Source organism: Vidua macroura, chromosome 15 (genome assembly GCF_024509145.1).
Source record: "Vidua macroura isolate BioBank_ID:100142 chromosome 15, ASM2450914v1, whole genome shotgun sequence".
NCBI lineage: Eukaryota > Metazoa > Chordata > Aves > Passeriformes > Viduidae > Vidua > Vidua macroura.
In genome coordinates this window covers 2,844,466-2,858,584 of record NC_071585.1, presented here as the reverse complement: position 1 = coordinate 2,858,584, position 14,119 = coordinate 2,844,466, and the positions used below count along the sequence as shown (strand labels likewise).

At 52.9% G+C, this 14,119-nt stretch overlaps 1 protein-coding gene across 12 annotated transcripts in view; it reads left to right on the top strand.

Annotated features, from left to right (window-relative positions):
* Window positions 1-14,119, top strand: part of LOC128814991 (protocadherin gamma-A4-like) — a 127,913-nt gene that overhangs the window by 105,423 nt on the left and 8,371 nt on the right. For all 12 annotated transcript variants that reach the window (XM_053991346.1, XM_053991343.1, XM_053991345.1 and 9 more), the window contains exon 2: window positions 1,002-1,060. In XM_053991346.1, coding sequence (XP_053847321.1) covers window positions 1,002-1,060 — 59 coding nt within the window. The remainder of the gene's footprint in view (window positions 1-1,001; window positions 1,061-14,119) is intronic.

Here is a 14,119-nt window from a genome sequence, read left to right as displayed (position 1 = left end):
AAATAAAAATCTAGGTCAGCTCTACTCGTCTTCACTTTTCTTTAGTAATTGCATGTACAAGCAGAATAATCCTATAAAACTGATTTCCACTATGTAGGGACTATGAACTGCTCGTTCCTAAAATAGCTGAGGGAAGTGTTGTCCTTTCCAGGTAGTATGTCATCAGTCTGGAGTTCATCAGGATGATCGTGATTTTCGGAAGTGTGTGTGTTTTCCCGACAGAAACAGTTGTGCTATTTAGTGCTTTCCACAAAGGCATGATTCAAACAGGAAAATACAAGCTTGCTCCATGTCCTTCCTTATTTACAAAATGTTCATTGTCTGGCTGTAAAATAACACGAGCAGAGAGTGATATGGGGGCTTATTAATGAGGTTACAAAGTGTGCTGTTGTGTCTGAAGGTTATTGTGTTTCCTAAACAAATAATGCTTTTTCCTCTTGCTGTCGGAAGTTTATTCATTTTTCTGTGGACAGAAAAATATTGTAGTGCTCCAGGGCCACAACAGCTAGGAAAAGTCATTCAAATACCATGCATAAAAACAAGATCTCAGGCAGGCCTTTTTAAGGACAGAAGAAGGAGAGATTAGGAAGGTCTGTTACCAATTTACCTTAGAGTATTAAGAGCATCTTTCTGAGTATCAATTAACTCTGCCACCCCCTCACACCTCCCCTTCCTCCTCCAAGCTCATTACTGTGGTACCACTGCTCCTGCTGAATTCATGCCCTTATCAGTTTATTTCATGCTTCATTTCTTTCACAGCCTGGTTTCCTGAGCTGCTTTGGAAGATTATTCTCTGAACAGTTTTTGTCATGCTTTTTGGTATTCATGCTGCTTCAGAAATACTCAAGAAAGGGGGAGGGGGAGCTTTCTCTTTGTTCTAATTGATTTGCTTCACTTGGACAGAACATGCTGATATTCGAGACTGAAATAATCCAGGATCAGTTCACTTTCACTTTCAAAGGCAAGAATGGAGGTATTAAAACTCTTCTTTTTCTTTGCAGCAAGCTCAGCCTAACACAGATTGGCGCTTCTCTCAGACCCAGAGACCTGGAACAAGTGGGTAAGTGGCTCTTCCTTCATTTATCTGTGGGATGAAGTTTTCTTGGTGTGCCACTTTCAGTGCTGCAAAGTCCATGAGTGGCAGCTCTGAGAGCGAGTGTCCCTGTCATTGATGGAGTCAGAAATAGGGCTGCTCCTGTGTCAGCTGTGTTTGGTGGGGGTGTGACAGCTGCTCTTGGCACTGGTGTGTCTGGGTTTGGTTCCTGCACCTCAGGAACTGAAAGGAATTCCAGGTGAAGTTGGGAGATAGAGGACTGGACAATGGGTTTCACAGAAAAAGGCCTCTTTGCTAAAGCAGATTCTGAGCATGTAAATTCCTTCCTGAGTCAAAAGTCTTAATTCCTCTCCCTTCATGGAGGCCACTGGAAATCACTCCCTTGGAGTTTCTCATGGAACCTTGAGCTCTGTGCTCACTTCAGGATGGGTCAGATGGAGGGAACCACAGAGCTTCACCTTGTCCCACCTCCCTGCTCAGCAGGGTCATCCCAGAGCTCACAGCACAGGATTGTGTCCAGCCAGTTCTGGAATATCCCCAGTGAGGGAGATTCCACCACCTCTCTGTGGGGTGTGTGTGATGTCAGAAGAGAAGCCCCAGCAGCAGAGCAGAGACCTCCCAAGTGAGTACCCTGCTCCTGACTGGGGCTCTCTTGCCTCTCGCCCACCAAAATTTGCTTGTCTTGGTCCACAGCAAGAGACCACTGACAACAAAATGTTGTTCTTTGCCTCTCCCATCTTCTCTTCTGGTTCATGGACAGGGATCCCCTTCAGACGGTGAAAGAGAGAGCTTTAAGTGAATTCCACCTTTCTCTGTGAATACCCCAACCAGAGGTTACTGTGTATGAGGAGACTGGCTCCAGGATAATTTATATGTGAAAAGATAATATCTTTTGGGGCATACCTGAGGGTTATACTCTCTGAATAATCAGGAGTAAATCTGGGTGATGTGCTTCCTCATCTGGCTGGCTCAGGCCCTGTATCTCTGTGCTTTGTCACTCCTGGTGGCCACTTGGGCAGCTCCTGTGGAGTTTAAAATGGTGAAATGGGAGTAGTGGATGCTGGATTTTGGTGTCAGAACTTGCAATTAAACATCTGCAGCAGTTGTTTGTGCCTGACTCTTTCCCTGGGTCTGGCTCAGTAATTAATCTTATCAGAAAATGAAGAGATTGCTATAGCCAACTTGTTGAAGTGATTAAACTTTGCTATTCCAGCTGATAAAGCTAAAATGGAGTGAGGGTTTGATGTAATTAGATAAAGTGTTCATAGTAGAAGCTGGCCTTGGACTTTAAAACAAAGCTATAGCTGGAATAGTTTTCTCAGAGGTCTGTTAAGCTCCCCATCACTGACAACATTTTAATCAAGGAAAATCTTTCTAAGCATTTCCGCTCTAGTTCAAATGACAATTAACAAAGCCCTGTTAATGAAGAAGTGCTCCACAGCTGCTGTAATTGTTTGGCTGTGAGAAGGCAGTAAATGAGCCCCATCAGAGCAGGCTCTGCTGCTCCCTCTTCTAGCATCATGCTGGGGCTCTTCAGGGCACAGAGCTGATGCAGCCCAGAGCCCCTCAGCTCAGTGACAGGGACTTTCCTCAGGTCATGGGACAGTGGCACTCAGCCCAGCTCCCAGCCCCTGCCTGGATCTCTTCACAAGCTCCATCCCCTTCCCAGTGCCTAAGAGACAGCAGCAACTGTGGCGTGGGAAGAGAGAGGGCAAGAGGGAAGGCAGCCTCAGAGTGTGTGTGGGGAGCTGAACGAGCGTGACATGTTACTTCTGGTGCATGAGCCACGATGTCACTGCTGAGGATCTGTGACCTGTGTGCCCAGGACAGCCTCTGGAACAGCTGCTCTTCAATCACAGAATGTTTTGGGTTGGAAGAGACCTTCAAGCTCATCTTTTTTGACCCCCTACCATGGGTAGGGACACCTTCTGCAGGAGCAGGTTGCTCTGAGGCCCATGGTGTGACAGGGGGGTCCCACATCATGAACCTGAACCCTGACTTTGGAAGGAGATTTTGCTGAAGCACAGGCTGCTGTTGAAATAACTGGAAAAACTCAGTGGATTTTAATTCCTGCTGGTTTTCCCCACTTGCCTGTGTCCACATTTGCAGCAAAACTGCTCTTGCAGATTTCCCCCCCCCCCCCGTTTCTTTCATCCTGTTTTAAGTTAAATGAAGGGGGATGTTTTTAATCCAAACCTGTGTGACGCTATAAAAGGATGGAAATAGAAAGTGCTCTCATATGTTCAGTGCCCAGCCCTGACATCTCCCTGGTGATCAAACAGGCAGATCCTGGAAAGCAGCCCACTCCCCATTGTGCTGTTCCCGTGCTCTTCCCAGAGTTTTGATGCCTGGTGTGTGAATTCCCCAGGCACTGCTTGGTAGTACAGGCATTAAAGAGGGGCAAGTGCAGCTGCCTGAGCCCGGCTTGCTGTTCTCTCTCGGCTGTTAAACCCTGTACAAATGTGTCTCCTGCTGACAGGTGAAGCTCTGTAGCACCACGAGTTCTCTGAACTGCAGGGCTCTGCTTGGTGCTAGGGGAGCACAGCCCGCCTTTCAGCTGAAAATCAAAAAAAGGGATGTGCTCTCAACTCTATTTGACCCAAATTAAATAGCAATAAAGACACAGCAGCTTAGGCCAGGGGTTTGAATGGGTCGTGGGGGGAGCCTGGCACTGACCCTAAGCCAGAAACATGCTCAAACCTGTGTTGGGATTTCTGCCTTGCTGTCTCCATGGGAGCTGGGGAAGAAACAATCCTATCTCTTCTCCACATAGCCCTGCCCATCACAACAAATCCCACATGTCTCTGGGCACCTGGAACCAGGCAGAACAGGGGAAGCTCAATGAGGAGGGACCAGCTCTTGATCTCCTACTCGCTGCTGCTCCAGGACAACAAAGGGAATCTGCTCTTTGTTCTGAAACACGGGAGAGCTCTGGTGCACATGCTCAGGAGAGAGGAGCTCAGACAATATGCTCTGAAAATGTGGTAGCGAGGCAGACCTGAGCAAAACAGAATTAATCTTGTTTGGGAGAAATAGGAGGATAGGATGATTAATTTAATGATGCTTGTGTTTTGTTTTTCTTAAAAAAAAACACACCCATGCTGTCGCTGGGCAAATGGAAATGAATCCAGACTGATTCCGAGCAGCAGATGCCATTCCTGGGTAAATCAGATCAGTGGCTCTAGCAGAGATTACAGTGATGAATTGGCCAAAGTGCAGTAAATGAATGTCCAGCAGCATCGCAGGGTATCCCTGTGGGATCATCACTGTGGGGTTTCCCTGTGGGAGGAGGCTGGTGGTGTCTGGGAGGAGAGTGCAGGGACTGGGGCTGCTACAAAGGACCCATCTTGTTGTTTTGGTTTGTTTCCATTGTTGTGTCCTGCCTGTTCATGGTGCTGCCTGACCCTGGCTGCTCTTTGTTTTGGGGTGTGATGATTTGTTCAGGAAAACACCAGGCTGGAGTCAGGATTTCCTTCCTGGAGGATGGGGAGGGCTCTGTGTTGCTCACAGGTGGACATGAGAGGGTGAGACAGGTCTGGGAGGCATCTTGTGGCAGGGCTGAGGACAATGCTAGGCTGTGTGGGCAGGCTGGGAGGAGATTGCAGGCAGGAGACACCCAGAGACAGCGGCAGGGGACTCACAGGGAGGTGGGAAGCAGTGTGAGAATCCATGGCAACTCCAGGGGAGGGAGGAGCAGAGCGTGTAGAGAAGATGCAGAGTTGCCATTTCACAGCCCCCTTCCATTTGTTTTCTCCAATCCTAAATCCCCCCTTGTTAATGCTTCCCAAAGCTGTTGCTAGCCAGGCTTCCCCTCCCTGGCTGAGCACAGCCAATGGTGATGTTCACTTCGCTTCACTTGTTTATCAAACAGCATCACAGCTGCCCTGTCTGGCCCCAGCCATCATCCCCCACCCAGAAATGAGGGGCTTGGGGCTCACAGTGGAGATGCTGCAGCAAGAGAGAGCCAGGAAGGAAAAGAGGGATTTTTTTTTTTCATTCTCTGTTTTTTTTAATGCAAGAACTTCAAGAGTTGGGCTTGCAGGACTATCAACAGTCCTGTGTGTGCTGGGGGCTGGGGAGAAGAATAAAAAATGGTCCTTTAAGCTCTCAGGGGTGTTCTTGTGGCTCAAAGCATGCAGATGTTGCTGGGGGGGGGGGGGGCTTGTGGTGTGTTTTTGGGGTGCATGACAGTGTACCAGGACACTGACCCCACGTGTGTGTCTGGGGGGAACATCCCAGAGCAGCTGGGGCCAGAGAAGGAACCACAGACGTTCCTGGGCTTACACAGCATGGGAGTGGACACCCAGCAGAAGGACAACTGGCCACAGCTGCAGGCTTTGCCCACATCCTCCCTAAAAATAAATAAAGGCAGACCCAGGGGCCCCAGGGGTGTCTGGGGGCGTTGTAAACACTGAGGAATTTACGCTGCGAGTTTGTGTCTGGTGTAGTGCATCCAACAGCAGGTGCTACAAAGCACAGGGCACCAGTGGGGCTGTGCAGATAAACACAGATGGATTTGCCTTCTGCTCATTCATGGAAAACGTGGAAATGGGCACATGCCAGGCAGGGCTGCTGGACAGGCTGCAGCTTCTCACTGACAGGAGCAAGAGGAGCAGCAGAGGGAAGTGCCACTGTGGGCAGTTTAGGAAATAATTACAGTCCTCACATTGCCATCCCAAACACGCCCCAGGGTTAAGCCAGCAGTAGTATTTGCTCTGCCAGGTGTGGTTCCACACATTTTGCAGGTGAATGATAAAGTTGTAAGTCTCTGGGCTAAAATTCCAGCTTTTTCTGACTGGGTTGTATTTGTTTGCCTGTTCAGTGTTGAGCAGTGATTCCTCCACAACTCCTGCAGCATGTGGAGTGTGGAGCTGCTCTCAGCTGCCTCCCCAAGGCCTGGCGAAGGTGTGAGTGGAGCCCTGGAGCCTGAAAAATCACAGCAGCCTCTGGAATTCTACTGGAGGGCATGGCTTTGAAGGAACAGCCATAATCTAAGTGACAGTGTTCTCCTAAGAGTGAGAGCTGCTGTGCTTAATGTGGGCTGTGAATCTCTGAGTGCAGGAGGAGTTGTGCCACTGAAGGAGCTTTGCTCTGAAGGGGTTTTCCCCCTGCCAAATCCTTGGGGCTGAACAGCTCAAATCACCAACTTCTGCCATGTCCTGGGGAGTCTGGGAGAGAAGTTGTCTTTTTGGGGAGTATTTGGGGTGGTTGATTGTGTCCAGTGATGAAGCCCACACCAGTTCCCAGCCTCTTTGTGTGGCTTTTGCTCAGCAAACACCTTGGAGGGAACCATAGAGGCCCAAGAAGGGCCAGACTGTTTCATCTGTCAGGTTTGACCTGGTGGGTTGTGGCACAGAAAAGATTGGAGACAATTTAAAGCCTCATGGATTGGAGGGGCTGGAGCATGTCCAGGGCAGGGAACGGAGCTGGGAAGGGGCTGGAGCCCCAGGAGAGGCTGAGGGAGCTGGGAAGGGGCTCAGCCTGGAGAAAAGGAGGCTCAGGGGGGACTTTGTGGCTCTGCACAGCTCCTGACAGGAGGGGACAGCCGGGGGGGTCGGGCTCTGCTCCCAGGGAACAGGGACAGGAGGAGGAAAAGGCCTCAATTTGCACCAGGGGAGGTTAAGATTGGATATTAGGGAAAATTTCTTCTCCGAAAGGGTGGTCAGGTGTAGGAACAGATACCAGGGCAGTGGTGGAGTCTCTGTCCCTGAGGGGATTTAAAAGTTGTGCAGATGTGGCACCTGGGGCTTGGGTTAGTGCTGGAATTTTCACTGCTGGGTTCATGGTTGGACCCGATGATCTCAGAGGACTTTTCCAACCTAACAATTCTGTGATTTAATTACTGGGGTTTCCTATCAACCCTACAGACAAAACACTGCTTTTAAAGGACTGTGAGGCTGCTCAGAGCCTGGCTTTGCTTTGGGCATGGGCTGCAGCCCTGGGGTGCAATTTTGGAGTGGATTTGGGTTGCTGGGGCAGGCAGGAGCTGTTTTGATGCTGGGAACAGGACTTTTCTCTGGATGGCTCCTCTCCCTCCCTCTCTTCCTGCAGAGCTGATCTGATCTTGGGATTGGAAGCTGAAGGGTTTTGTAGAGATGTGTCCTGTCCCACCCCACCTCCCCTTCCACAGTCAGGAGACCACAGAGCTGTGGAGCACTGGAGCACCTGGAGCACTCCTGCTTGCAGGGGCCACCCTTTTGGCTACCAACAGCCCAAATCTCAGCAGATTCAATATCTGGGCTTCTTTCTACATCACATAGCCCTTTTAAAATGAGTATTTCCTTCCCTTATGGGCCATTCTGGGCCAATATTCCCTTTATCTGCATTTGTCATGGCTCTTGAAAGTCTGAACCCTCCAGATCCTGCCAAGTGGGACAAAAGTGAAGTCTTTTGTAGAGAAAAGGAAATACCCAGGTGATGGGCTCTCTCACTGTGGAGACCCCCCAGAATATCAGGGGTTTCATCATCAGTTTTATCTATAGAAAAGCTATTTTAGGTAATTTAACAGGTGCTATGTGTATTAGTTTAATTTTTCTCCCTCCATCTGCTTCCTGCGCAGCTGAGCACGTGCCATGGCTGGCTGCAGAGATGGATCTGAAAAATAGGCACAACAACCTTTCCAAAGAATTTCCCAAAATACCCTTCCTGACATGTCTGGGACACGGGTGGTGGCAGGATGGCCCGGGGGAAGTAATTACTGTTCTGGGCTCTGTCTCCTTCAGAGACAGAAGACTTCCATGGAGAGGGGACACTGCCCTGGCCCCATTTTAGGAACATTGTGGGCTTTTGTTCTGCCTTCATCCAGCAGAGCAGCATCCCAGCAGCTCCACAGGCTGGAAGTAAAGGCTCTCCAGTGCTTTGGGAGGCTGGAAATGCTCCCCCCACTCACACTTCTTGCTGACATTTTCAATCGGATCTTTGCAAAGTCATGATCTTAAAGCTCGGCTTCATCCAGGCTCCCTCCAGGCCTTGGAATTGCATTACAGAAGTGGCCGGGAATGTGCGGGGACGTGGGGGAAGGGCCGGCAGCGTCTCTGTCAGGGACGGGAAATGGTGGCAATTCTGGAACTGACCCCGGCTTTTTTCGGGGGCTGGGGGAGGGTGGGGGCTGCAGGATGGTGGCGTGGGAAGTAGGATAGAGGGATGCTCGCCCTGGTCTGTGTCCCCAGGGACGCGGAGTGTCCCCAAGCCTCGGGAGTGTCCCCAGGCACAGGCTGTGTCCCCAGGCACAGGCAGTGTCCCCAGGCCTGTGTCAGTGTCCCCAGGCACAGGCAGTGTCCTGAGGCACAGGCACAGGCAGTGTCCCCAGGCATGGTGCAGTGTCCCTAGGCCTTTGTCATTGTCCCCAGAGATGGGCAGTGTCCCTGGGCATGGGGCAATGTCCCCAGGCATGGGACTGTGTCCTCAGGCCTGCAGCAGTGTCCCCAGGCTCAGGCAGTGTCCCCAGGCTTGGGGCAGTGTCCCCAGGCCTGCGTCAGTGTCCTTGGGCTCGGTGCTGTGTCACCAGGCCTGTGTCAGTGTCCCCAGGCACAGGCAGTGTCCCCAAGCACAGGCAGTGTCCCCAGGCCCGGTGCTGTGTCCCCAGGCCTGTGTCAGTGTCCCCAGGCCTGTGTCAGTGTCCCCAGGCACAGGCAGTGTCCCCAGGCCCGGTGCTGTGTCCCCAGGCCTGTGTCAGTGTCCCCAGGCTCGGGACAGTGTCCCCAGGCCTGTGTCAGTGTCCCCAGGCCCGGTGCTGTGTCCCCAGGCCTGTGTCAGTGTCCCCAGGCCTGTGTCAGTGTCCCCAGGCCCGGTGCTGTGTCCCCAGGCCTGTGTCAGTGTCCCCAGGCCTGTGTCAGTGTCCCCAGGCCTGTGTCAGTGTCCCCACACGCCGGGAGCACAGCGGAGGCCCAGCTCCGGCGGGGACAGACCTGCTCCCTCTCACTTGTCACTTTGCCAGCCGGGGAATGTTCAGGCTGAGATTTTACTGCCGCTGCTGCCTCCGCTGGAGCCGTGTGTGGGAGGCGGCGGGGGGATGGGGAGGAAGCTGGGAGAGAGGAGGGAGAAGTGCAGGGGGATGGGACAGGGGACAGCGAGCAGGGGCTGCTCGGGAATGGGGCTGGAGGAAAGGGCTTGGGGATACCCCTGGCTCCGGGAGCTGGCTGGGGAGGGGAGGGATGGGTGCTGCCCGAGGGAAAGTGGGAGCAGCATCCGGGGCTGGCGTGTAAATGGGAGTGAAAGGAGAAGAGGCCGGGAGGAGAAGTAAATCCCAGTCACAACCCCTTGCCTGGGAGCAGCCGGGAGCACGGGCTGGGAGAGGTCCTGGCTAGGAGAGGGCACTGCCATAGGAGCCAGAAAGCCCCAGAAAGAAAGGAGAGAGGATGCTGAGGGTGTCCCGGGAAAATCCCCAGCCCAAGCACTGCCCACAGCCCTGCCAGGCACCTCGGAGTGCCCTCGGGGCACTGAGCTGCCCTCTCCATCCCCTGGGGCTCTGACAGCACTGCTCTGGCATGAATACACTTTCCCAGTTTGTTGTGGCGCTGCTGTGACTCGTGTTTCCAGCTGCAGAGCAAGGAAAACAATTTTTCAGGAATCCATCGGGCGATTGTGCAAATAAATGTTTGCGAGGCCTTTGGCTGCCATAGTGATGAGCTCCATGGCAACCCCGCAAGGAAATGAATAATTCTGTGCTCGAAGTGGAATAATTTTGTGCTGGAAGTGGAAGATAAAAAGGGGCCTAATGGCTGAGGGTGCTGCAAATTAGCTGATGAGCAAAGCACCCAAGTGCCCCCCTGGTGAGGGTGCTTGTGGAAGCTCTGGGTAGGGGAGCAGTGTTGGGATGCAGATGGATGCAGTGGGGCTGTGGCAGAGCTGCCAGAAAAAGCCTTTTGTCTGGTTATTCCATGATTTCCATGTAGCCAGGTTTATTGAAGGCAGCTCCAGGTCGTGCAGAGGCTGTACCTGCCTCTCCTGACACAGCACCTGGCCTGTGCTCCGTGTCCACCATGCCCTGAGCCCCTGCAGATGCTGCACCCCCGGGTTTGTCTCAAATGTGGCTTTGATTCCTTCTCTCAGTTCTAGCTACGCTGGAAGCATTCCTGAAAATGAAAGCCAGCTCTTTTCTGAGCTTTGAAGTGTGGAGTAGAACTAAACAGAGAAAAAAAAAATCTATCCTATGGGGGATGGGTTTTTAGAAAAACACCCTATTGAATCAACAGCATTTGTATTAAAACCAGCCAGTCCTTGGAGTATTTCCATAGGAACCAGCCCTCCCATTCCGGGCAGGCTCCCTGCAGCAGCATCCAAAGCTGTGGAGGGGTGGGTGGCAGTGGCAGGGGGGTTCTGGGGTGTGCCCACCCCGGGCAGGGGCAGCAGGGCAGGGCGGGCTGCTCATTGTTGAGTCAGTGTTTCACAGCTGTGACTCACAGCCCCATCCTATAGCCGTGGAAGGCAGCCAGGTCTGGCCATCAGCTGTGTGCATTCTCCACTGCGAGAAGTTATTTTTGGATGTTTTTAGATTACAGCCCTTGGGTTTTTTTCTGTGCCTCTGAATTCTGGATGATTGCACTGCAAGTAATTGAGACACTTGAATTTCCTGCTTAGAGAAGTGAGTTCAATACCTTTTTTCTTTTTTTTTTTTTTTCTTTTTTTTTTTTTGCAATGCTAAGGCATTTCTAAAATAGCTTTTCTACGTGGCGTCATGAGGAGCAGGCACACAGCTTTGGGGCTCTTTGTGCAAAATTCAGGAACACTGGCTGCAGTAAGGGTGAAAAAAAGGACATAGGGGGTGTCAGGTTGAACATGAATCACCAGTGCACCCTTGCTGTGATGGAGACTGACTGGTTTTACTGGTCAGCTTGTAGCCAGCAGGACAAGAAGTTGCCCTCAATTCCCCTGTGACACCCACAGATCCACACCTGGAGCACTGTGCCCAATTTTGGACTCCTCACTGCAATAAAAGCAGGACCATACCACCAAAATTATGTGAGCACTGGAGCCCAGGGCAGGGTGGGAGAGGCTGGGAGAGCTCCTTCTGCTTGGAAGTGTGGCACCTAGGAGCACTGCAGCATCCTTCAGGACCCTTCCAACCCAAACCATTGTAGGATTCTATGATTCATGCCCCTTTTCCACTCTGATTTTGTGATCTCACAGGGAATTAAGGGGAGGTAGGGCTTTGGGTGTCCCTCAGAGTTGAGGGGCTGGTGAGGCTCATGCCAAGAGTTCACATGTTCATTCCTCACTAAGACCACAAGGAAGGAAAAGGGTCAGAAGTGTTGCCCATCCTGAGCTGGCTGGTGATGCACAGTCCTCCTCCCTGGAACACACAGCTCTAAACCAAGAGCTCAGAACAGCCTGAGCAAGATCCACGTTTCTTGGTACAGCCACCCTCCTTGGGCTGTGCACTGGGAGGGTTGCACTGTGCCACTCCCCAGGCTGCAGGGACTATCCAGACCCCTCATCCCTCCCTTTCCAACCCATTCCTGGCCAAGTCTGGTGCCCAGTGGTGCCAGCTCTCCTGCCTGTGCCTTCATGCAGCCCTGGAACCACGGGCTATGGGGTGGGGAGCTCAGTGGGGTCAGGAGTCCTGGTGCAGGTGAATTTCCTGACCACAGGGTGAGCCTTTCCTTCCGTGCATTCCCACTGCTGTAGGACATGGAGGCTGTGACAGGAGACGGGAGGAATATCTGTACAGGGAAGCCTGAAAGAGGGGTGGAAGAGGAGGGAAGAGTCTTTTGGGAGCTGGAAAATGTGATACTGGCACTGTCACATCAAAGAGGGAGTTGAACCTGAGCCTCCGATTTCACAGCAGCGTTTGAACCACTGGAATACTGCACTTAAAAAAAAACCCAAAATGTATTTGATACTTTCTTGTGCTTTCTCTCCCCCCATCTCTGGGTACTACCATCATGTCAGGGCAGTTCCCAGAGGCAGGATCAGTGGCTGGGAGGCTCAGGGATATTTCTGAGCAGCTTTCCTGAAGCCCTGAAAAACCTGGGAACCTCATCCTCCAGCTGGGGGTAGGGCAGGAGCCGCTGGGGTTAACGGGTGGCTGAATGGGCTGTGGTTTGCAATGGAGTTTAGGTTCCTAAGTCCTTTATTGGATCTAGCCCGAGGCTCTATTCCCAGCCCTGTTTGTGACATTAACAGGTCACTGCAGCCCCAGGGCTGTCTCCACCTTGTCCTGGCGCGGCACCGAGCGCGGGGCTGGGGACCCGCGGCCGAGGAGTCTCGGCGCAACCATCACGGAGGAATCAGTTTGGGAGGGGAGCGCGCCTCACTTCTGGCCCTTTTGAAACCGTGCCACCACCAGGAGGGCTGTAAATAGTGCCCGGGATGCCCCGGGATGCACAGGCAGCAGGGATTTCAGGATGCTGCCGGCAGGGTCGTGCTGGGGCAGCCTCTGCTCCATTAGTGGTTATTTGCATCCTCTAAAGATTTACTGGTGTGAGAGCTGCGCCCTGTGCCCGGCTGGGGATGGATCAGGCACGGGATACAGAAGGGGAGGGATGGTCCTGTGGTCCTGGTTCAGGTCCTGCACATCTTTGGACAAGTTGCTTAAGACCAGATTTTGTGCAGAGCACCTGGGAGTGTCTGCACAGCATCCTTACAACATCCTTACATCCTTACATATATTGTGTTTCAAAGGCAGCTTGAACATATTTTCAAAATTCCAGAATGGTTTGGGTTGGAAAGGACCTCACAGACCATCCCATTCCACCCCCTGCCATAGGCAGGGATGCCTCCCACTGCCTCCCAGGCTGCTCCAAGCCCCATCCAGCCTGGCCTTGGACACTGCCAGGGATCCAGGAGCAGCCCCAGCTTCTCTGGGCACCCTGTGCATGGGGAGGGATTTCACAGGGATGCTGAAAGCTCATGTGCATTCAAGGCTTCTCTCCTTTCTGCTTTGATGCAGCTACGAGGTCACTGTGGCAGGTACAACCTTCAAGAACAGCGCCTGTGGGTCCATCCCAATTCCAAAATGCCCATATTGAGCCTGTTCCGTGTGTGAGGGCGCAGGTGGAGGGGGCACTCAGGCAGGGGGATGCTCAGCAGGGCGTGAGGAGCCCATCTGGTGCCCAGCACGTGGCACTGAGCTGGCACCGGCCGTGCCCGCGCTGGCATTTGCAGCGTGCAGGGTGCTGAGTGCTCAGGCACGGGGCTGCCAGCAGGACACCCCAGAGCACGGCTGGGCAGGAATTCAGGGGCTGGGCAGGAATTCAGGGGCTGGGCAGGAATCTGGTGTCTGAACCGGATGCTGAGATCCCAGCAGGGCTTTAGGATCTCAGCAGGCTGTTGGGGTCTGAGCAGGGTTTTGGGGTCTGAGCAGGGTTTTGGGATCTGAGCAGGCTGTTGGGGTCTGAGCAGGGTTTTGGGGTCTGAGCAGGCTGTTGGGATCTGAGCAGGGTTTTGGGATCTGAGCAGGCTGTTGGGGTCTGAGCAGGGTTTTGGGGTCTGAGCAGGCTGTTGGAGTCTGAGCAGGGTTTTGGGGTCTGAGCAGGGTTTTGGGGTCTGAGCAGGGTTTTGGGGTCTGAGCAGGCTGTTGGGATCTGAGCAGGGTTTTGGGGTCTGAGCAGGGTTTTGGGGTCTGAGCAGGGTTTTGGGGTCTGAGCAGGCTGTTGGGATCTGAGCAGGCTGTTGGGGTCTGAGCAGGGTTTTGGGATCTGAGCAGGCTGTTGGGATCTGAGCAGGGTTTTGGGATCTGAGCAGGCTGTTGGGGTCTGAGCAGGGTTTTGGGGTCTGAGCAGGCTGTTGGGATCTGAGCAGGGTTTTGGGGTCTGAGCAGGGTTTTGGGTCTGAGCAGGCTGTTGGGGTCTGAGCAGGGTTTTGGGGTCTGAGCAAGGTTTTGGGGTCTGAGCAAGGTTTTGGGGTCTGAGCAGGCTGTTGGGGTCTGGCAGCTCCTGGGTATAAGGGCTGGGACTACAGTGGTGGAGGAGGCCACCTCCATGCCTTGTAGCTTTGTGGTTTGACCACTTTCCTGGGAAATGGGGTAAGGTCTCTTCATGGGAAGGGCTTTCCAACCCCCCATCCTCCCCTCTCTCACTTCAGGAGAGCTCCCAGCTGCAAGAGCAGGGCAGCCCTCATCCCAAG